The sequence below is a fragment of the Vitis riparia genome, chromosome 16 (genome assembly GCF_004353265.1).
Source record: "Vitis riparia cultivar Riparia Gloire de Montpellier isolate 1030 chromosome 16, EGFV_Vit.rip_1.0, whole genome shotgun sequence".
NCBI lineage: Eukaryota > Viridiplantae > Streptophyta > Magnoliopsida > Vitales > Vitaceae > Vitis > Vitis riparia.
The window spans coordinates 4,562,814-4,585,229 of record NC_048446.1 but is presented as its reverse complement, the minus strand read 5'-3'; the positions used below and the strand labels follow the sequence as shown (position 1 = coordinate 4,585,229).

The 22,416-nt window shown below is 32.4% G+C and overlaps 2 protein-coding genes and 1 long non-coding RNA gene across 3 annotated transcripts; all 3 read right to left on the bottom strand.

Moving 5' to 3' along the window:
• Positions 1–1,243: 1,243 nt before the first annotated feature.
• LOC117934288 lies at positions 1,244–2,060 on the bottom strand. Its single transcript, XM_034855966.1, has 2 exons — positions 1,518–2,060; positions 1,244–1,406 (listed from the first exon to the last, which is right to left on the bottom strand). The coding sequence occupies exons 1-2, from the start codon at positions 1,843–1,845 to the stop codon at positions 1,390–1,392; spliced, it is 345 nt and encodes a 114-aa protein (XP_034711857.1). The 5' UTR covers positions 1,846–2,060; the 3' UTR covers positions 1,244–1,389.
• Positions 2,061–3,881: 1,821 nt separating this feature from the next.
• LOC117934293 lies at positions 3,882–4,491 on the bottom strand. The gene is made up of 2 exons (XR_004654459.1): positions 4,155–4,491; positions 3,882–4,052 (listed from the first exon to the last, which is right to left on the bottom strand). It is a non-coding gene; the product is annotated as an uncharacterized LOC117934293 (long non-coding RNA).
• Positions 4,492–12,693: 8,202 nt separating this feature from the next.
• Positions 12,694–13,035, bottom strand: LOC117933164 (30S ribosomal protein S4, chloroplastic). Its single transcript, XM_034854557.1, has one exon. The coding sequence runs from the start codon at positions 13,033–13,035 to the stop codon at positions 12,694–12,696; it is 342 nt and encodes a 113-aa protein (XP_034710448.1).
• Positions 13,036–22,416: the final 9,381 nt, after the last annotated feature.

The window sequence follows — 22,416 nt, the reverse complement described above, 5'->3', positions numbered from 1 at the left end:
AGAAGAAAGGGTTTGTGGGTGGGGGTATGATAGTTGGGTGGAACTCACCTTTGTGGAAATAAAAAAAAAACAACTAAGAAAACACAAAAATAAAGAAGAGAAAACATGAAAAATAATCTATTCTTTGAACAGTGAAAAAATAATGAAAACATCTTTTTATTGTTATCGAAAATGTGGTTTTTGAAAACACAAAAAACATAAAAAATAAAAACACCCCCCCTACCGCAAACTAGTTTTTTTGTATTTTTTTTTTTTTTTTTTTTCAAGAACAGAAAACAGTTATTAAAAATAAGAACCAAACAGACCCTTAGTATTTGTTTTTAGAACCAAACATTTTCCCAAGCATTTGAGGTTATATACCAAAATGAATTAAAAAAATCTCTTAATCATTAGATTAATATATCTATCCTAAACAAGGAAGAAAGATACATTTTAAAAATTAATTATATAAATTTTAAAAATTAATTATTTTTATTCATTATGTTAAGTTATTTTTTAAAAAATTTAGCTTATGATATTAATTTATTTTATAAAACATATTTACATACTTCATAACTTAATCTAAAGTATTATTTAGATTGACTTTTGTTAAGTTAAGAATTCTTTTTTAAGCTTCACAAAAGCTTTTTATATGTTGGGTTAATTTTGTTGGAAAAAAATATATATATACTTAAAAAAATTCCTATGAAATATATAAAGAAAAAAAAAATGTTATTTCTTATAGAAACTTTATTTTTTAATACAACTTTTACAGTATTAATATTATTCTATAAAAATTATTATTATAACTTAATTTTCACATCAAAGTATTATTTAGCTTGAGTTGTTATAAGTTAAGTTTTATATGCTCACCGATTCAAAGGTAGTACTTATATTATTAAAAGGTAGTACATTTGGCAAAAAAAATATATATGAAATACTAATTTAAATAACAATTTGAAATTTGTATTTTATAAACTTAAGTTCCTATTTTGTGATTTTTGATTTTTCATATGAATGTATGAAAATACACTTTTCTTATTTCAATAAAAGCTTTGTAGATGTTTGACTAAAAAGAAAAAAAAGAAAGAAAATTATAATAGAAGGTAGAAAAATGTCAATTTTTTTATTTTAACTTATAAGATATCTAATTAAAAACTAAACTTTCCATGTCATAAGCCATTAAAAGCCAAAATTTCCATATCATAAGCCATAAATTTGATTTTAAAAAGTCAAAGTAAAGTTATTTGGTAATATACTCTTGTTTTATTCATAGTAAAGTCATAGTAGCACAACAGGAGCACAAGGAGATATTCGACTCACAAACATGGCAAGAGTAGCTAACACTCAGTACTTAAACATGGTAACTGATCAAACTATATTCATATCAAAGCGAGCAGGGTGTCTTCCTCATGGAGTGGTGATACCTGCAGAAACCAATAATCAAGTCAATTACATCAAACAAGTGCATTAATTAACCATCATCGTCAATTAATCAATAATGGCCTCCAATTAAAATATTAACAAAGCTAACTTACTCCCACACTTGAATTTTCGAGGAACTGTCCTTCCACACCCTTCAATTTTCTTAACCACGTATGGAACACCAAGGCCTCCAATGATGGCGGCGGTCTTGGTACTGACGTAGGGGCACACACACTCAACATGGCTCACTCGAACGCGCTGGCAGCAGTCTGCAGATGGGCTGCGCCAGTATAGCACTGGCCTGCAAGCGTTAACCAGCAGGTTCCTCTCCTCTTTGCACTCGCTGGGACTCGTGTCTGCGCTCGCCATGTGATTATTCCCCCAAATGCATACTAAGACTGCAGCCACCAGCACCAGAACCGCCCTTATGCTTCTCATCATTTTTTTTCCCCACAAGTTCAAAACATTGCTGAGGAGCAGCTGAAATATATAGAAATGAGTTGAGTACCCAAGTGGCCGTGTCCATTCCTTTGTGCACAAAGTCTATGGCATTTTCTTACAATATGTGTATTGCTTTTTTAGTTTTGGGTTGGTTGGAGCCCATCAACATGGTGGAGGATGCCATTTTCTTACCATTATCACTTTGAAGAACATTCCAAGTGTATTCTTTGTGGGAAAATTTATGTCTATGTGCTAGGTCGTGGTTAATTCTGTTTCAAAATTCAAGATAAATGCTCTATGGGACCCAAGCCAGTGGCTTGGTGAGGTTTCTGACGGAACCGATCATGCTTACGTTTCGCTTTATTTTTTCATTATGTGTATTGAGTGCTTTGACTAGATTATTAGGAAAATCTATCAGAGCTCTTCTGGTATGTACCCTGCACAAGAGAACCTCAAAGCAATAAAAAATATTGGGCATTCAATCCATCTCGGTTAGACGAACAGTAAGATGTACTAGTAATACTTTGAACTTGCCACTGTAGTTTTGGCAAGAGAATAGGTAATAATAAAATAAAATAAAACAATAACACATAGATTTAGGTGAAAAACCCTAAATGGGAAAAATCATAGATAGAGAAGAAAATCCATTATATTAAAATATTAGTATAAGAGGGGAGAGTAGTGAGTGGCTATGGCAGCAGCATAATCATCATAACTTCTTCACTAAGAAATTGAATGTGAGCTTCTTCAATGGTTCTACACTACACTTGGAATTCATGGGGAAAAAATGAAGATTTAAGCACCATGGCAAAAAAGCTTGACGCCCTCTGCCAATGTCCTAAAACTCAATTCTCTCGCCAGTAGGAACTCATCAAACCCAGCAGTGATCTAGGCCCAACAGTGAAGAGTCCCAAGTTTTGAGACCAAAAGCTATTAATTAAGGTACCATCAAAGCAATCTTCTTACTGACCATGTTAAGTTTGCTTTTGGTAAGACAAAAGTTTCACCATATTTTGATTTTTTTTTTTTCATGCATGTAAATAGTATACTATTTCAATTGACTTCTGATAAATCAAGAATTTTTTCTAAGTTTAATAAAAACTTTTATATCTATTTAATTAATTTTATTTATAAAAAAAGTTTATAACTTAGAAAAAACCTTAATATGGAAGTTAGCTTGAGTTCCACATGTTGAATAAAACTTTATCACGAATTCCTTAGGGCTAATAAAACTTTTATAATATTAATATTATTTTTTAAATTTATTACTATAACTTAATTTTGCATATTAAAGCACTATTTAGCCTGGGTTTTTATAAATCACCTTTTTCTTTTTCTTTTTTCTTTCTTTTTTTTGAAGTTCAATGACAGACTTATAGAAGTTGAATAATTTTGCTAAACAACTTATGATTTAAGAAAAAGGAACTTTCATAGAGAAGATAGAAAAATACCACTTTTTTTTTTTTTTTTTTGGAATAAAGCTCAATCTAATTAAAAACTAAAATTTTAATATTATAAGTAATTAAAAAGTTAAGGTCGTGTTTGGTAACTGTTTTTTAAAGTATTTATGAAAAATGGTTTTTGAAAATAGTTTTTGACAACCATTCTTTGATATTTTGTAGAACAAAAGTCTGTTTAGAAATTGAATTTTTTTTTAACTTATTTTTAATATTTTTAAATATGTTTTAAAAATAATTTTTATATCTAATGTTTTTTTTTAATCATTTTACATATTTGTATAATTATTTTTAAAACAGTTCTCAAAAAACAAGTAAAAATAATTAAAAATAATTAAAAGATGTTATTTGAAAACACCTTATTTTTTATTCTTACTAGAAAACAATTTTTTAGTTGTTAAATATATTTTTCTATTTTTATGTTTTAAATAATGAAAAACTATTCTCAAAAATAGTTTTCAAAGATACTTCAAAATTTCCATAGCATAAGCCATCAATTTGATTTTAAAAAGTCAAAGTTATTTGGTAATAGACTAATAATATATCCACCCATAGAAAATACAAGAAACATGCCATTCCTTTCCGATAAAATTTCCATAGTAAAGTCATACTAGCACAACAGAAGCACAAGGAGATATTCGACTCACAAACATGGCAAGAGTAGGACTGACACTCAGTATTTAAACATGGTAACTCAAACTATATCCATATTAAACCGAGTAGGGTTTCTTCCTCATGGAGTAGTGATACCTGCAGAAAGCAACAATCAAATTAACCAAAAACAATTAAATTAGCCGTCATGATCTATCATCAATGGCCTCCAAAATATGAAAAAAGACATAGAGAACTTACTCCCACACTTGAAATTGTGAGGAACTGCCCTTCCACACCCTTCAATTTTCTTAATGAGCTTGTTAAGACCATAGGCTCGAACGATGGAAGCGACCTTGGGAGAGACGTAGGGGCATATACACTCAACATGGGTAACTCGAATACGCTAGCAGCAGTTTGCAGATGGGTTTTGCCCATAGAGCACTGGCCGGCACGCGTTACCAGCGAGTTTCCTCTCCTCTTTGCACTCGGTGGGGCTCATGTCTGCGCTCGCCAAGTGAATATTCCCCCAAAATGCATACTAAGACTGCAACCACCAGAACTGCCCTCATGCTTCTCATCATTTTTTGCCCACACAATCACAAAACATTGAGAAGCAGCTGAAATTTATAGAAATGAGTTGGGTACCCAAGTGGCCGTGTCCATTACTATGAGCATGAAGTCTATTGCCATCCACAAACCTTAGGTTATTGGGGTTAAGCTGAGGATACATTATGTGTATTACTTTTTTAGTTTTTGGTTGGTTGGATCCCGTCAACATGGTAGAGGATGTCATTTTCTTGCAATTATTAATTTGAAGAACATTCAAATTAAGTGTATTCTTTGTGGGGAAATAGGTCCTAGTCAGATGTCCCATAATTGAAGCCAAATGCGCCATGGGACCCAAGCCAGTGACTTTGGTGCTTATGTTTCGGTTGTTTTTCCATTATGTGTATTGAGTACTTGACGGGATTGTTAGGAAAATCTATCAGAGTTTGTCTGGTATGTGCCTTGTACAAGAAAACCTGAAAACAATAAAAAAATATCTTGGGCATTCAATCCATCTTGGGTAGACAAACAGTAAGATGTACTCGTTATACTTTGAACTTTGCACTGTGGTTTTACCCTATATGGCAAAAACTTAGTCCTGATGAACTTAGTTTCTTGGTTGATTTCCACTTGATTATACACAAAGGAAAAGTCGTCATCCAGTTCAGTCACAATGAGCTTCACCAGATAAAAATCTAACTTGGTGGATTTTTCGATGACTTGATTGCTCTGTGTTGGGGATTTCTATTCCAATACATTTTCTCATCTCCATGCATTCCATAACCTGAGGTTATCATATTCCAAGAGATGACATTTTTTTCATTGATTGAAGTGAAATTTTCTCTTGATTTATGAGGTCGTTCACATTTTTTTAACATGTAAACCAATGCACTAGCTAGAGATGGTTCCAATTTAAACTATATAACTTCTTCGTAACGAAATGGAGCGTGAGCTAATTCTTCCATTGTACTACACTACAGTTGGACTTCATGGGGAAAAAGCAAAGATTTAAGCCGTTTTTGGTAATTGTTTTTTACCACAATTTTTTGTTCTTTAAAATAAATAAAAAATAAAAAATACTACATATAAAATTTATTTTTGAAACATATTTAAAAACATAGAAAAAAAGGCTAAAAGCATTGCAGGTTATCAAAGAGACATTTATTTAATAAAAATCAGAGAATACTTTTTAAAAATTACTTTATAGAACTATTTCTGAAAACAATTACCAAACATGGTCTAAGACTTTGTTTGGTAACTGTTTTTGAAAATAATTTTCGCAAATTTTTCTCTAATGTTTTGTAAAACAAAAGTTTATTTAGAAACATGAAATATTTTTAATCTATTTTCTATGTTCTAAAATATGATTTAAAAATAACTTTTATATATGGTATTTTATTTTTAATCATTCTCCATATTTATATTATTATTTTAAAAATAATCATTAAAAAATAAATAAAAACAATTGAAAATAATTAAAATATGAACGTGTTTTCTATAATAAATGTGAGGTAAATTATAGTATGGTTGATCGTGACCGGAATGACTTGGATTAAAGAATCGCTTGGCTAGGCTTGAGCCTATGACCGGGGGTATGCAAAACACAAACTCTAACCACCAACGCAACTTGTCCTTGGATATTATAAGTCACATATATTAATTATATACTATATATATGATTGTGCCATTTAAAACTTTTTTCGAAACTAATAAAATATAAAGATTGTTATGAAATGAAAAACAAGCTAACAAAATACAAATTGTAAAGAGGATTTAGAGGAGAGAAAAAAAGAATGAGAGAAAGAATATCAAATGACTATCGTACTCGGAGAATAGTCCTTACCCAAGGTATGAGAAGTCTTTTATAGGTTTCACCATATGAAGTCCCATTGCTCATCTTTAAGATTAGCAAATGGAAGTTCATAAATGAACTTCAATATTTCTTTGGATTAAATGATTAAAAAGGATGAAAACATCCCAAATTTGTAAAACCATCCTCTCCCATTTTGGAACTTGAAGAGTAACCCATTTTTGATGTAATACCCTCCAATAATTTAATTATTTACATGTATATTTTAAAAGAAAATGTTAGTTTTGCCAAAAAAAAGATGAGGGTATTTTTGTCCAAAATGAGTATGTTTTAGGTAGAAAAAAGGTGAAGGGTTGATTTTCCAAAGTGGGGATGATTTCATCCCTTTTAATCAGTTATCCCTATTTCTTTCAATGTGGTCATTCACCACTTATTTACAACACTCCCCCTTAGATGACCACCATATTAAAAGAGCATGCCTCATTAAAACCTTGCTAGTAAAAAACTTTATGGGAAAAACTATCAAAGGAAAAAAAAAAAAAAAAAAAGTACCACATTTTTATACTTTAAGTTATTCTTAATCTATTAGGACTGTCTCATTAAAAACCTTGTGAGTAAAACCTAGTGGAATAAAACTTAGACAAAAGGAAAAAATAGTACAATACACTAACATTCTTTTATAAGCATACTCCCCCTTATGTCAATATCCTTGAGTTGACGCATTCAATCTTGTATAGTAACTTCTTGAATGTTGAAGTTGGTAATGACTTTGTGAATAAATATGTTAGATTATCACTTAAGTATATTTGTTGAACATCTTTTGGAGTTCATGTGTGTAAAAGAATTTTGGTGAAATGTGTTTAGTTCTATCTCTTTTAATATAACCCCCTTTTATCTGTGCAATGTATGCAACATTATCTTCAAATAATATTATTAGGTTGCCTTTGATGGAGGAGAGTCCATATGATTCCCGAATATATTGGATCATACATCTTAGCTATATACATTCATGACTTGCTTCATGAATTGTAAATAATTCTAAATGATTTGATGATGTGAATGTCATTGTTTGTTTAATAGATCCCCATGAAATAGCAGTACCATTACAATTAAACACATACCTTATTTATGACCTAACTTTATGTGGATTTGAAAGGTATTCTGCATCTACATATCCAAGCAATTGTAGCTTTGATTCCTTTAAGTAAAATATACCCATATTTGTAGTTTCACGAAGATAGCACAATATATGCTTGATATCATTCCAATGTCTTTGGGTTGGAGTAGAACTGCATCGTGCTAATAAATTGATAAACAAAGCAATTTCTAAGGGTGTACAATTGGTGAGATACATAAGTGCACCAATAACACTAAGATATGGTACTTCAAGACCAAGTAATTATTCATCTTTTTTGCAATGATGAAATCGGTCTTTTTTTACGTCAAGTGATCAGATAACCGTTTGAGAATTTAAAGGATGCACTTTATCCATATAAAAATGCTCCAAAATTTTCTTAATGTATGTTGATTGATGTACTAAAACTCCATTTGGAAAATGCTCAATTTGCAAGCTGAGACAAAAAAAAAATAAAAAATCTAAGATCTTTCATCTCAAATTCATTTTTCAAATAACTTATTGTTCTTGTGATATCTTTAGGAGTCCCAACAAGATTTTAAGTCATCAACATATATTGCAATAGTTACAAATCTGGTTTCTGAATTCTAAATAAAAATACATGGACATATATAGTTATTCATAGATGGTTCTTTTAGCAAGTATTCGCTAAGGCAATTGTACCACATGTGTTAGGATTGCTTTAATCTATACAAGGATCGCTGTAACTTGATTAAGTTCATGCTACAAGGCTTTGTATTATTTTCTTCAGGCAATTTAAATCCTTCAAGGGTTTTCATGTATACATCATTATCCATGAATCCATATAAATATGTTGTAGTAGCATCCATGAGACGCATATCCAGTTCTTATGAGACTACCAAGCTAATTAAGAAATGAAATGTCATTGCATCCATGATGGAAGAGTATATTTCCTTGTAGTGAATACCAGGTCTCCATGAGAAATCTTGTGCTACTAATCGCACTTTATATCTTATGATCTCATTATTCTCATTGTGCTTTCATACAAATACCCATTTGTACCCAACAAATTTTGCATCTTTAGGCATTTAGACTACAGGCCCAAAAACTTCTCATTTTGTTAGTGAGTTTAACTCTACCTGAATAACTTCTTTCTATTTTGGTCAATCATTTCTATGTTGGCATTCTTCCACATTTCATTGTTTGGGATCTTCATCATTTCTTATGATATCAAAGGCCACTTGGAAAGTGAAAATATTGTTAATAATAATATTATTTCAATCCCATTTTTCTCTTGTGTGTACATAACTTATTGAGATCTCACAATTTTCAAGTTGTTATGCCTCTTTAGGGGTTGTTTGTTCAATTTGTACCTCTTCAGGGGTTTCTTGTTCAATATGTGCCTCTTTAGGGGTTTTCTTCTTCATTTGTGTCTTTTTTGAGGCTATAAATTTATCAATTTTAGACTAATCAGTCATTTTGATGGCCTCTTCTAGAGTGCCAGGTTTTCCTTGTGTTCTCCTCTTCTAAGGAGTTACATCATTTGGGCCAACAGGTCTACCACGCTTCAAACGTATCTTAAATTCATTTGTTAACTATCCTATAAGGACATCAATTGGTGTTGGAGTATTTCCAGCTAGGATATGTGACTTTGTCACTTTCTTTATATCAATGAATGTATCTGGTAATTGGTTAGCAAGATTTTGCAAATGAATGATCCTTCGAACTTCTAGTTCACATTGATTTGTAAAAGGATCAAGATGACATAGTAAATATATTCCAATTAATTTCTCATCGTTGATTTGGAATTGGTTTTTCTCTCTCTAATGGCGGAAAAACACTCTCATTAAAATGATAATTTGCAAAGCGAGCTATAAAAACATCTGTTGTCAAGGGTTTGAGATATCTTATGATAGATGGAGAATCAAAACCTACATAAATCCTAACATTGGGGACCCATTTTAGTGTGTTGTGTAGGTGCAATCAGTACTTATACTAGACAACCAAAGATTCATAAGTAAGAGATATTTAGATGTTTTCCAAGCACGAGTTGTGAAATGGAGTATTCATGGTAAGTTGTAAGTCAAATATAAACTAAAGTTGCAGCATGCATAATAGCATGTCCCCAGGTAAAAGTAGGTAATTTGGTTTTCATTAGTAATGGTCGAGCTATTAATTTGAGACGTTTGATGAAGGATTCTACTAAACCATTTTGGGTACATGTATGAGCAATAGGATGCTCAATATTTATCCCTACTAACATGCTATAGTCAATGAATGTTTGAGAAGTAAATTCGTCAGCATTATCAAGATGTATTGTCTTGATTCGATAGTCTAGAAATTGTGCTTGTAATTTGATCACTTGTGCAAGGAGCCTAGCAAAGGCAATATTATGTGTAGAAAGGAAATACACATGTGACCACCTAGTAAAGACATCTATTAAGATCATAAAATAACGAAATATTCCACATGGTGGATAGATAAACCCACATATGTCCCCATGTATTCTTTCTAAAAAGATCAATGACTTGGATATGACTTTAGTAAAAGATGGTATAACTATCAATTTCCCTTGTGAGCAAGCAACACATGAGTATTCATTAGGAAAAAGACTCTTTTGGTTTTTTAGTGAATGTCAATGTGGGTATTCTATTCTTTGATGCATCATTGAAGACCCTAGTTGACCAAGTATGTTTTGCCAAAGAATAAAAAATTTTGGGTCATTGAATTTCTGGTTCACAACAACATATGATTCAATAATCTTTATAGTTGTGTGATACAACACAAAGGAAAAACCTAAGAGTTTTCCCATCATAAGCTTTTTGCCAAAAATAATAGAAGTGATGTAAATATTTTCTACTTTACCTTCATTCATGATTTCAATATGATATCCATTTCTACAAATATCTTTAAAACCAAGAAAATTTCTTTTGGATTTTCTAGAATATAAAGCATCATTTATATGGGATCTAGTACCATGTGTTAGCATTAGATTTGCTCTTCCAAAGCCTTCAACCAAGTTTGTAATTCTAGATATGGTACTTACATTAGCTTTTATTAATGTCAATTTGAGAAAGTATCTTTTATCTAGAAGAATTGTGCGTGGTCACATAGTCTACAAGACATTCATCATCCTCATTCATCGTGAGACCCAATAACACATGGATTTTAGATATAACTAATATTTAGAGAAAAAAAACAAGACATAATGTAAATAATGATATAATAAATGTAATAACAAGATGTAAAATAAGACATAATGATATATTAATTAATACATAAAGTAACATCAATCAACACAAGTATTTTCATCATTTATTAAATAGTCAGTTTTTTCACTAGGACTTCCAATGAAATCAATGTCATAGTAGGTTCAGTTCAATCTGTCATGATCAGTGAAGTTCATCTATATCTCTTTTCCTTTTACTTTTATTGATTCTTGGTAAAGGTCGGTTAAATGTTTAAGCATACGACAAGTACGCACCCAATACCCTTTCATACCACATCTATAACAATTGTTCCCATGGTTTTTAGGAGGTTTATTTTGTATAAACTTCTCATTTTATTGTTTTGCCTTAGTATTACTCCACTTCTAATGGTGCAATGAGACTTTCTTTTTGTGAGAATTTGAGGAATAACTACCATGAGAACCATAGCATCAAGGATGCCTTCCATGATCATGACCACGACCCCATCCTTGTCCTCGTCCATGACCACGTCCACAAGTTTAGGACAATATTGCATTCACTTCAAGGAACCATTCAGAACTAATTGGACAAGACAAGTGATTTCTCATCAAAAGCTCATTATATTTTTTGGCAACAAGAAGACATGATATTAATTCAGAGTATTTTATAAATCTACGCTCTTGATATTGCTACTATAGGAACACATTTGAAGCATGAAATGTAGTAAAAGTTTTTTTAACATGTTTTGTTCTATGATTTTATTTTTTTTCTCTCTCTACATAGCCTTAATTGAGAGTTGATTTTGAATAATGTGGAGTTTTATTCATTAACAATTTTAAAATCTTACAACCTCAAGTGCATCTAGTCATATCGAGCTTTTAGGAGAATCACAGTTTTTTGGTGGCCATATCTTTCCTTCAAATCACTCCATAGAGTAAAAGGATCCCTTACTATAAGATATTTTTAAAATCTTCATGGAGATGATGGTGAAGGAAAATTAGCGTTTTTGTGTGATCCTACAAAGATCCTTGATTTCCTTCTTTGATCATAGCTTCAAGATTCATTGCATCAAGATATATTTCAACATCAAGGATCCAAGATATATAGTTCTTTCCCTAAATATCAAGACCACAAATTTGAGTTTTGTGAGATTCAACATTGTCAAAGAACTTTAGAGATATGATAAAATAATATTATTAGAATCAGTTACAATAAATTGATAACATTAGTATAATTTTTTATTATAATCAAAACCAAATAATTTGATTATCGCTTCTAATAATATATAACATTTTTTAAATGAACAAAATCAATAGTAATAAAAATATTTAAAATTTATTCTACACAAACAACTTCAAGTTTAAAATACAACAATTACATTCAGAGCAATTCATGTTGATAACGTATTATAAAGCAAAAAACAAACTAACAAAATATAAATTGTAAAAAAATAAATAAAAATAAAGGAGAGAATGAGTGAAAGAATGTCAAATGACTTTCTTACTCGGGGAATGGTCCTTACACAAGGTATGAGAAGCCTTTTATAGGCTTTCACCCTCTGAACTCCCATTAGTCATCTTTAAAATGAACAAATGGAAGTTTAAGAATGAACTTCAATACTTTATTCAATGTGGTCATTACCACTTATTTACAATAAAAATAAAATTCTAATAAATCAACTAAATTTAATTATCTCATGATATAAAAACATCATAATTACTTTTATAATGAGTAATTTTATAATTAAACAAATGTATATAAATTTTAACTAATAAATAAGTTATAAACATTTTAAAACAAAATAATAATTACATAAATCATTTTTTTTATCAAATGTATTCATGTAATTTTTTTTTTAGTAAAACAACTTTAATATGTAAATTATTACTTTTATTATTTCTTAAACTTTTTATGGATATAAGTTTTTAAAAATTTTATCGAAATTTTGTATATTTCCCTAAAATTTAAGTATAGATATTTTCATAAATTTTGATATTTTACTCATTCAAGGTTGTTTGCTTAATATAATAATGAGATGGTCAACTCACATTTAATATGCTAGTGAAAAGAGAACCATTGGAGCCACGTGCATGACAAACCAATGTTTTCAATTAATGTGATGTCTTGTACTTTCCCGTATTGCTTAACACAAATATGTCAACGATTAACTAATTGGCGGGCTCCAGGAATAGTCGAAGCCATACCCAATCGAAAAAGGATGTTATCCAAACGCATTTCAAGTAATTGGAGTAAAACCCGACCTGTTGCCCCTTTGGCTTTTCCGGCGATACGAACATAGTTAAGTAATTGGCGTTCTGTAAGACCATAATGAAAACGCAATTTTTGTTTTTCTTCTAGACGAATACGATATTGAGATCTTTTCCCGGAACGCGATTGGTTTCTAAGATCACTTCCGGCTCTAGGCCTTTTACTAGTTAGTCCCGGTAAAGCCCCCAGACGGCGTATTTTTTTGAAACGAGGCCCTCGGTAACGCGACATAAAGACTCCTTATTTTATTGAAATTTCATTTTACAGAAAAACTTAAATTAAAACTGAACTAAATGATAAATGAAGCGAAATCTACTGAAGTATTGTACTACAAAGAATAATGAGATGAATTGTCTCAATATCCAGACCCTTTTGTATTGTTCTTGATTTGTTCTGCAGAGATCTAACTCCTTCTATTTTGTATTATATAAGGATGAAAATATCAATAAATACAGAAATTATCAAAAAATATAGATATAGCAATATATGAATTTTATAAATATAAAAAAAAATATTGATAAAAATATCAATGAATATTTTAATAAAAATATTGGTGAGATAGAAATTATTTAAAATTTAATAAAATAATTAGAAAAACTTTAAATGATAAAATAAGTAAGAAAACATATGTTATAGTGTAAACCCCAAAATTTATCCCAATTTTAATTTTACATTAATTTTGAGCCTAATTTTAAATTTCGATTACATGTGTTATTTTAGGCCCACTCACCCTTTAATTTTTAGTTTTCATTATTTTGTAAATTATTTTTTATTTTACTTTATTTTATTTTTTTATTTATTCATTTTATTTGTTATTATTATTATTATTATATTATATTATATTTTTATTTTATTTATTCTTTATTTTATTATTTTATTTTTCCTCTCTCTTCTCTTCCTTTTCTCCTCCACCTATCCTCACCCACCCACTCTTCTCTCTCTACCCCCAAATTCTCTTTGGCCGGCCACCCTTTTTTTTCCTCCCCAAGTTTTCCCCCATTTTCTTCCCTAACAGCTCTCCATTCATCTCTCCTCCGTTACTCCTACACCGTGGCCCCCCCTCCCCCCATCCTTCTTCACTTCCCCCTCATTTTTTTTCCCTGGCCCATCTCCTTACTTCTTCTCACACACACGACGGGCGCCATTCCCACTTCCATTTTTTTCACTCCTCCTCACAACCCCATTTTTCTTTTTATTTTTTTATTTTCTTCTTCCCATAACACCCATTCTGGACGGCTAGGAACCTCCCACTTCTTCTCCCCATTTGATTTTTTTCTTCTTCCCCATTTTCCCAAGAAACGACCAGTTGATTTTTTTCTCATTTCCTTTCCATTCTTCATCTCCTTCCTCCCACACATAGCCACTCATTCCCAGAAGACCGGTCGGCCTCCTATTTTCCTCTTCCTTTTTTTTTTTTCTGTTTCTCTCCCTAAACTCTCATTCTCACGACCCCATTTTTTTATTTTATTTATTTATATTTAATATTTATTATTTATTTACTTTTTTTCTCTTCATTTTCTTCTTCACACCACTTTCTTTCTTTAGCAATCTCCATCCCCACTGCTGGCGGTATGACGCCGGCGAGCCACTACTGGCTGGCGACTCCCATTTTCTCCTATTCCCCCACTTTCCCATCCCACTCATTTTCTATTATTATTATTATTATTATTATTATTATTATTATTATTATTATTATTATTATTGTTATTGTTATTGATATTGTTATTGTTATTGTTGTTGATATTGTTATTGTTATTGATATTGTTATTGTTATGGTTATTGTTATTGTTGTTATTTTCTTTTATTTTAACAGTAATTGTTGTTTGTGAAATTTGGATTGTTGAATTAATATGAAATTTGGACTAATCTATTGTTGGTGAATTAATTTGGAATTTGTTAATTTGGGCTAAATTAGTTGATAATTTATATAGTTGTATTCATTTGAATTATTTAATTTTGACATGATGTAATATTGTAGTATATTTTGGATGTGGGTTTGAATATTAAATTGGGTTGATTTTGGTTGTGGATTTAGGTTTGCATGTTAAATTAGGCTGGAATGATGAGATATTAAATTTAGGCCTAATGAGATTTATTTTAATTTATTATGTTTTGGGTTTGATTAATTGGGCTTATATTTTGGCTATTAATTTGAAAATTTTAGATTAGGGCTTATGACATGTGAGATATTTTTTGTTTGGTTATATTCGTTAATTTGGGCCTATTTCTGAAATTTATTGGACTAATTTGAAACTTGAATAATTATTTTGGACTTTACATATTTTTGGATATTTACATTTGTGCTATTCTTGTTTTTTTGCATGGGTTTATTCTGCAATCTTATTGACTGAGTACGAATTGATGACACGTGGAGCTTGTTGTAAGTTTATTTGGGTACATATTTTATTTTCCACTTTTATTTGATTTTATTTTTATTAGTTTTTGTAAATATTCGTTTGTATATATATTTATTGAGTGTGTACAGAATTGAACATCGAACAAATTAGAAATTTTGTTTAATTAAGAAGAAGAATTCAGTAAATATGTTTTAATAAAATATTCTTTTTAATAAGAGAGTTTTTTTATTTATAAAAACTCAGAAAAATGCATTTAGAAAAATCCAAAAGAATTGTTTTTGATATAATTTGAAAATTTGTTTTTAATAAAATTGTCCAAAAATTGTTTTGTAAATAAAGTTGTCCCAAAAATTAATTTTTAATAAAATTGTCCAAAAAAATATTTTTTTGAATTCTTTTTCTTTAATTAAAATGGGATTAAAAGTGTTTTTTAGAAATAGAGGATTTTAAATATTTGTTTTTCTTTTTAATTAAAATTTCTTTTGCAAATAAAGTTATATCGTTTTAAATAATTTGTAAAAATCACATTTTTTTTAAATGAAAATGAATCAAAATACTTTTGTAAATAATTGTAAAAATTCATTATTTTCTAAAAAGAAAGCAAGTAAAATAATTTTTGTTGCCAAATTAAAATTTTGTGATAAATTTTTTTGATACAATAAGTATAAATAATTTTTTTTTGAAAATTAAATACAAATGAAATTGAATCAAATCATTAATTGAAAACAAATTGAAACGTTTTTTTTTTTTTTTTTGTAAATAAATAAATTGAAATCATTAATTCAAAATCATTTTTTATAAAATCCTTTGAAATTTCTTGAAAACCATTTTTTTAATACCTTTTATTTTTTAGTTCAATAAATCAGTTTTGCACAATTCTCTTGTTATTCATTTTATGTACTCTTATAATTAGATTTCATCATTATTTTTGTCTATATTAATTTTCATCATGACTTGTACATTGATTATTTTTCTTAGTATCCATAATTAATTAATTAATTACCATAATTCCCTTGATTCGTTTAGTAGAGGTCATATGTATACGGGCTTAGAGGGGTGCTATAGCTCACCACCGTACCTTCCCAATAAGTAACCTGACCCCCGAACCCGACTTTGGTTTTCCACAGACCTATTTTTCCTTCAAGAGTCACACTTAGGGTTTTTCTTTCTTATTTTGTTTTTCCCTTAAAAAAAAAATTAAAATAAGTGGCAACTCCAAGTCTTTCTAAAAATCAAATTTTCACTAAATAAATAAAAAATCGAGTCATGCTATCGAGTGGGAACGCTCGTGAAAATGTGGGATCCACAAAATGGCGACTCCACTGGGGATTTTTTTTAGAGGGTCAAACTTGAACTCAAGTTGAGAGAAATGTGGCGTTTGATTAGTTGATCAGTTGATACCCCTCTCTACGTGTCTTTGTATGATTGGGTGTTGATTACGTGTTGAGAGTTTTGATATGTTTATCTGTGATGCATGTTTGGTTATTATTGTTCATGGGAGATGTTGACATGTTGATTACATCGATTGATTCTCTTACCTACTTTAGCATAGTGACTCTTCTTGTTGTATGATTATCTTACTTTCTTGTACATGTATATTCTCATTTTTGTATATCTCATTCATCTTGGCATGATTGATTCTATTTGTTGTATATTATCTTGTTTATCTCAACATATTGTCTATTCTTGTTATATTCCTATTTTTCTTATCATATTTTTGCCTAGCTTGTGTGTAAATATGAGTGATATACTTGTTATTTGCATGACTGCTATTCTTTTATGTGATGCATGTATTACTTGTCTATGTGGGACACACATCTATCCCCTTACCTCCAACTCCCTAGACTCGGTCGACCTTGTTTCACTTAATCTCTTATTTGATATGAGACTTGTTACTTTGTTTGCTCTTCGACTGAGCTAGCGGTTAGGACTAGGGTCTAGCGACGGGCAATATCGATGTTTGGGAGCATTCTGAAGGAGGCCGACACATTGATTCTTATTGGAGTCCGATCTTGGAAGACCTGTATAGCCCAAAGCTAGGTTTCATGGATATTTGTGTGATCAGTGTGTTTCTTTGTCTACTTTAACTTCATAGGATTTTCGGATGCACCCACACCACTCACTGTGCACTTTAATCGACTACTGAGTGTTAAGAGTTTTGAGAGGTTTCACCATAGGAAACCCCCTGGGATGTTGAGGTAGTGCATGTGTGGAGGTGATGACCACCTTACATGGAAGTGCCCCGTCTCTTAGGAGGTGTGTAGAGGGTTGCATACTGTCGGAGGGTATGATCGCTTCTGCTAAGGATCTTTTAAAGTCCACCCTTATCCTTTTAAAGCCACCTTGACCTTGTAAGTTGAGTCGTAGATCCTTCGATTAGGACTCCTTTCCTACACGTGGGTGCATCTAAGGGCCTTCAGAGCCTCTCTGGTCATAGTTTGGATTCAATATTCCCTCTTTTAGTCTCCAGTTGAGAGTGCACCGAGATTAGTATGAGTTTGAGTTACAGTCGAACAATCCTTCTACACTTTGATGTCTTGCTCATTCCAGTTCAAACTAGCATTTCTTCCATGTTTTCCCTGTGCATACCATATCTCGTGTTTCATGTTCTTTGGGATTGGTTTTTCATTCTCAGTATGGATTTACCACCTTGGGTCAGAGTAGAGGGGAGCTTAGTTTGCTTTTCTGAGAGATCAGACGTGGATCAACGGGTTGTCATAGTTGATCAGTTCACGCCCGCCATGGCTTCTATTTAGGAGGCCTTGGCCAGTCTTAGACAGGAGATAGACAATCAATAGAGTAGACAACTTGTAGTTCAGGATGAGACGCCTTATGATTCATTGCCACCTCCATCACCACCACTTGGTCCGATAGTGCCACAGGCCCCACCTTATCTATTACATGGTCATTATGAGATTGCCTCACCAACAGTAGTACATACCACAGTCCTTGAGGACTCACGAATGCATGGATCGTATTGAGCAGTGTATCGGGCAGTTGAGGGTATCTGACAGTTCAACAGCTTAGGATGATCTTGAGGGTCATTAGGGGATTGATTAGAGGTCCTAGAGGGAAGTTCAGACTCAATTGGAGCGGACCTTATTTCATTAGGGAGCTGACCCTAGAGGGCACTACATGGTTGATGGGTCTAGATGGAAACCGATTCTCGAAGCCAACTAATGTAGATCAGCTGAAGAAGTATTATGTTTGAGATCACGGTCGTAAGATGGGTGGCCATCATTTCGGTTAGCCATATACCTTGTTATACCCTTTGGATATATAGACCGTTGCTAGCCCATTGAGCCTCGCATGTGCATCATAACCTTTCTTTCTTTTTACCTTGCTGACACTTCTATACCAGGATAAGGGCCCTTTAGTGTATGCATGCTTCATTTAGGAGTTTTGTGAGCCTTGGGTCTATGGCACATCTTTATCTCATTATTTTTCTTACCATCGCACTACTACATTCCTTCATATCTCATTAGTTGTGTTCTTCATCTCTCCTTCTTTATTCTATCTACTACTTGTTTTGCTTAATATTCTCTCCACTGTGAGTGGTGATCCTCTTCAGTTCATTACATGGGGGATAGTCACATCATTTCCACTATCTATCCTACAGACACTGATTTAGAGATCCTTAGTTTGAGAAGGTCATCTTGTCAAAGAGAGTTTTTTGTTACCTTAGCACTTGGGAATGTGTCTATTCATTATTGATATCATTTTTGGGGTTCATTTGTTTATGTTCAGGGTATGTGTATTTGTATATATGTAAAACAAAAAAAAAAAAATTGAAAAAAAAATTGATGAAACAAAAAATATAAGAAAAAAAAAAATTAAGCACATGTGTGTATGTGCATACTATTCTCCATCATTGAGCGTGTATATTGATATCTGATGGTCATTTTATTGAGTATGTTTGTTGTTAAGAATTCGTATTTGAGCTTTCTAGGATCCTATTTTCTTTGTATTCACTTTGTCATATTTTTTTTGGAGTAAGATGAGTGACTTTGGGTCATTGTCTTTTCCATCATTACCTTCATTATTGATGTGACTTCACTCCATGTTTGACTTGAGTTGATCATCACTTTTCTTCATATATTCTTTGTTTTGCTATCATCCCCGTCATTGCTTGTAATTCATCTCGTTCACTTCACCCATTTGTTCTTTTCTTACACTGACCTATTCCAGGTTTGATATTTCTTTTGTATTATTCTTACGTATCTCATTATCAGTTTGATTTGCTTCATCATCTCATTATTAATATTATATTCACATTGTGCACCCTCAGGTTCATGGCTCACGAGCTTTTCTATACATGTTGCATTTTATACATAAGGGCATGAGTTTTTTATCATTGGGTATTTGGGCCTAGTTTCCCTTCATTTATATTACCTTATCGCCCAAGCCTACATTATGTCTAGTGTCTTAAGACCACCCTGAGATCATAGGATTAGATGTCGTCTTCAACAGCCCCTACTTGGACAGGTATTTAAGATTTTGTTGATATTTAGATATCATCATGCTTCTTCTTCTAGGAGACTCCTCTTTGATGTTTGGACTTTATTCAATTGTGGATATGGATGACTGGGATCGCACATTTGATGATGGATGATTTGAGGTTGTTCGATTTTCCGATCGACCATACATTTGATGCCATACTGGGGCATATTTCCCTTTCAATTGAGATTTACAGATCTTCATAGAGTCACATGATCTTCACCACTCACGAGATGCATGTCGAGTTGATAGTCTATTGTTATCTTATCATGATCCCCCAGTGGAGTCCCTCTTTGGTCATTCAGTCAAGCTCACACTTTTCGACATTTAGATATCATCATCCTTCTTCTTCCAGGAGACGTCTTCTTGATGTTTGGGTTTGATTCAGCTATGGATTTGGGTGACAGAGATCACACGTTTGATGATGGATGATTTAATGTTGTCCGATTTTTAGCTTATTCTACATTTGATTTCATACTGGGGTATATTTCCATTTCAATTGAGATTTATAGATCTTCATGGAGTTGCATGCTTATCCTCACTTACGAGATTCACGTCGTGATGATGAACTGTTTGTCATCTTATCATGATCTCCTAAGAGAGCCTCTCTTGGGTCATCCAATCAGGCTCACACTTTTTTGCATTTGGTTGTCATCATGCTCCTCATTATGGGGTATGCCTTTTGATCTGTGGGTCCGATTCAATTACAGACATGGATGACTAGGATTGCACATTCAATGATGGATGATTTGATATCATCTGATTTTTTGACCTATCACGCATTCGATGCCATACTGGGACATATTTCCTATGTCGGTTGAGATTTGTAGATCTTCATTGATTTGCATGATCATCCTCAGTTGCGAGATGTACGTCAGGATGATGACCCGATTTCATTTTGTCATAATTCTCTAGTAGAGCCTTTCTTAAGTCATTCAATTGGGCTCGTGCTTTCTGATATTGTCGTGATTCTTAGGTGGAGTTACCTCAGATGCATAGCCTCCCATATCATCGTTTCAGTGGAGTACATGTTAGATTTCTTATACATCCCATGGAGCTATTCTCGAGTTATCAGGATAGATTGGATGCACTAGTTGTTATACTGGGGCATATTTCCCTCATTTAGCTGTGGAGATGATTGTTTTCTCGCAAATATATTACGATCTTCATTACTCTGTTGAGGGATGTTTATTTTCATTACTGTGTCACTATTTCAATGATTTTAACCGAGACGAGCCTCTAGATGATCACGACTTTCGAGTTTTGACTGTCCCACCATCCATGACTCTTCAGTATATTGTTATGTTGAGGTTATGATAGTTACCCTAGTGGCTTATTCTCATGTGACTCCCCAGTGGATCATTCCTTTGAGACGACGATGAGTTCTTCCAATAGAGCATGTCGAGTTAGAGGCGTCTAACTTATTGTGACACATCATCAGGTCTCGTGATTCAGTCAGATGGGTTGTGAGACCATATTTATAGTCGGTTTGACCATCCCGACTCATCAGCGAAGCATCTTTTGAGACGCATGGAGTCTCTTTCAAACCCTTCCAATGGATTGAGAGTTGTAGCAGCACACTTCATTAGGGAATATTTCCCTCTCATTATTCCAATGCATTTTCAGCTTAACATTCAAAGCCATCATGTCTCTTTTTCGTTTGACATTCAGAGCCGCATTATCGGTTTCAGCGTTCAAATTCGTCATTTGTCCTTAGTTAGACATTCAGAGCCCTCATGTATCTTTTCCGTTTGACGTTCAAAGTCACATTTTCATTTTGACATTCAAAACCGCATTCTCAGTTTTGGCGTTCAAAGCCGTCATTTGTCCTCAGTTCGACATTCGGAGCCACCATGTCTCTTTTTTGTCTGACATTCAGAGTCTCATTTTCATTTTGGCCTTCAGAGCCACATCTTTAATTTGACATTCAGATTCATCATTTATCTTTAGTTCGACATTCAGAGACACCATGTCTCTTTTCCTTTTTACGTTCACAGTCGCATTTTCATTTTGGCGTTCAGAGCCGTCATTTGTCCTCAATTCGACATTTGGAGTCATCATATCTCTTTTCTGTTTGACGTTCAGAGTCGCTTTTTCATTTTGACATTTAGAGTTGCATCATCAGTTTGGGGTTCAGAGTCGTCATTTATCCTCAGTTCGACATTCAGAGCCATCATGTATCTTTTCCATTTGACGTTCAGAGTCGCCTTTTCATTTTGACATTCAAAGTCACATTCTCAGTTTTGGTGTTTGGTTCGGTCATCTATCCTAGGTTTGACATTTCTTGCGTTCAGAGCTTTTAGTATCTTTAGTTTGGCTTTCAGAGCCTTCATTCTTTCGAGTTCGGCATTCAGAGCCATGTTTTCGATTTGGAATTCTGAGCCTTCATCTTCTTCAGTTTGGTGTTTGGAGCCGCATCTCCAGTTTGACGTTCAGAGCCACCATCTCTTCTCTGTTACGACATTCAGAGTCGTCATTCTCAATTTGACATTCAAAGATGTCAGTTCTTCCAATTGGCATTCAGAGCCACCACTCTTTCTCAGTTACGACGTTCAGAGTCATCTTTCTCAGTTTGGCATTCAGAGATGTTAGTTCTTAGTTATGGCGTTCAGAGCCATCATTGTTTCTCGGTTATGACGTTCAGAGTCATTTTCCTTAGTTTTGGAGTTCAAAGCCACCATCTCCTTATAGCTCGACGTTTAGGGCCATCCGTTTCTCAGTTTCGACGTTCAGAGTCGTCCTTCTAAGTTTGACATTC

Excerpts from the sequence above, each read along its gene's own strand:
- LOC117934288 (XM_034855966.1), bottom strand. The coding sequence starts at position 1,845 with ATGATGAGAAGCATAAGGGCGGTTCTGGTGCTGGTGGCTGCAGTCTTA.
- LOC117933164 (XM_034854557.1), bottom strand. The coding sequence starts at position 13,035 with ATGTCGCGTTACCGAGGGCCTCGTTTCAAAAAAATACGCCGTCTGGGG.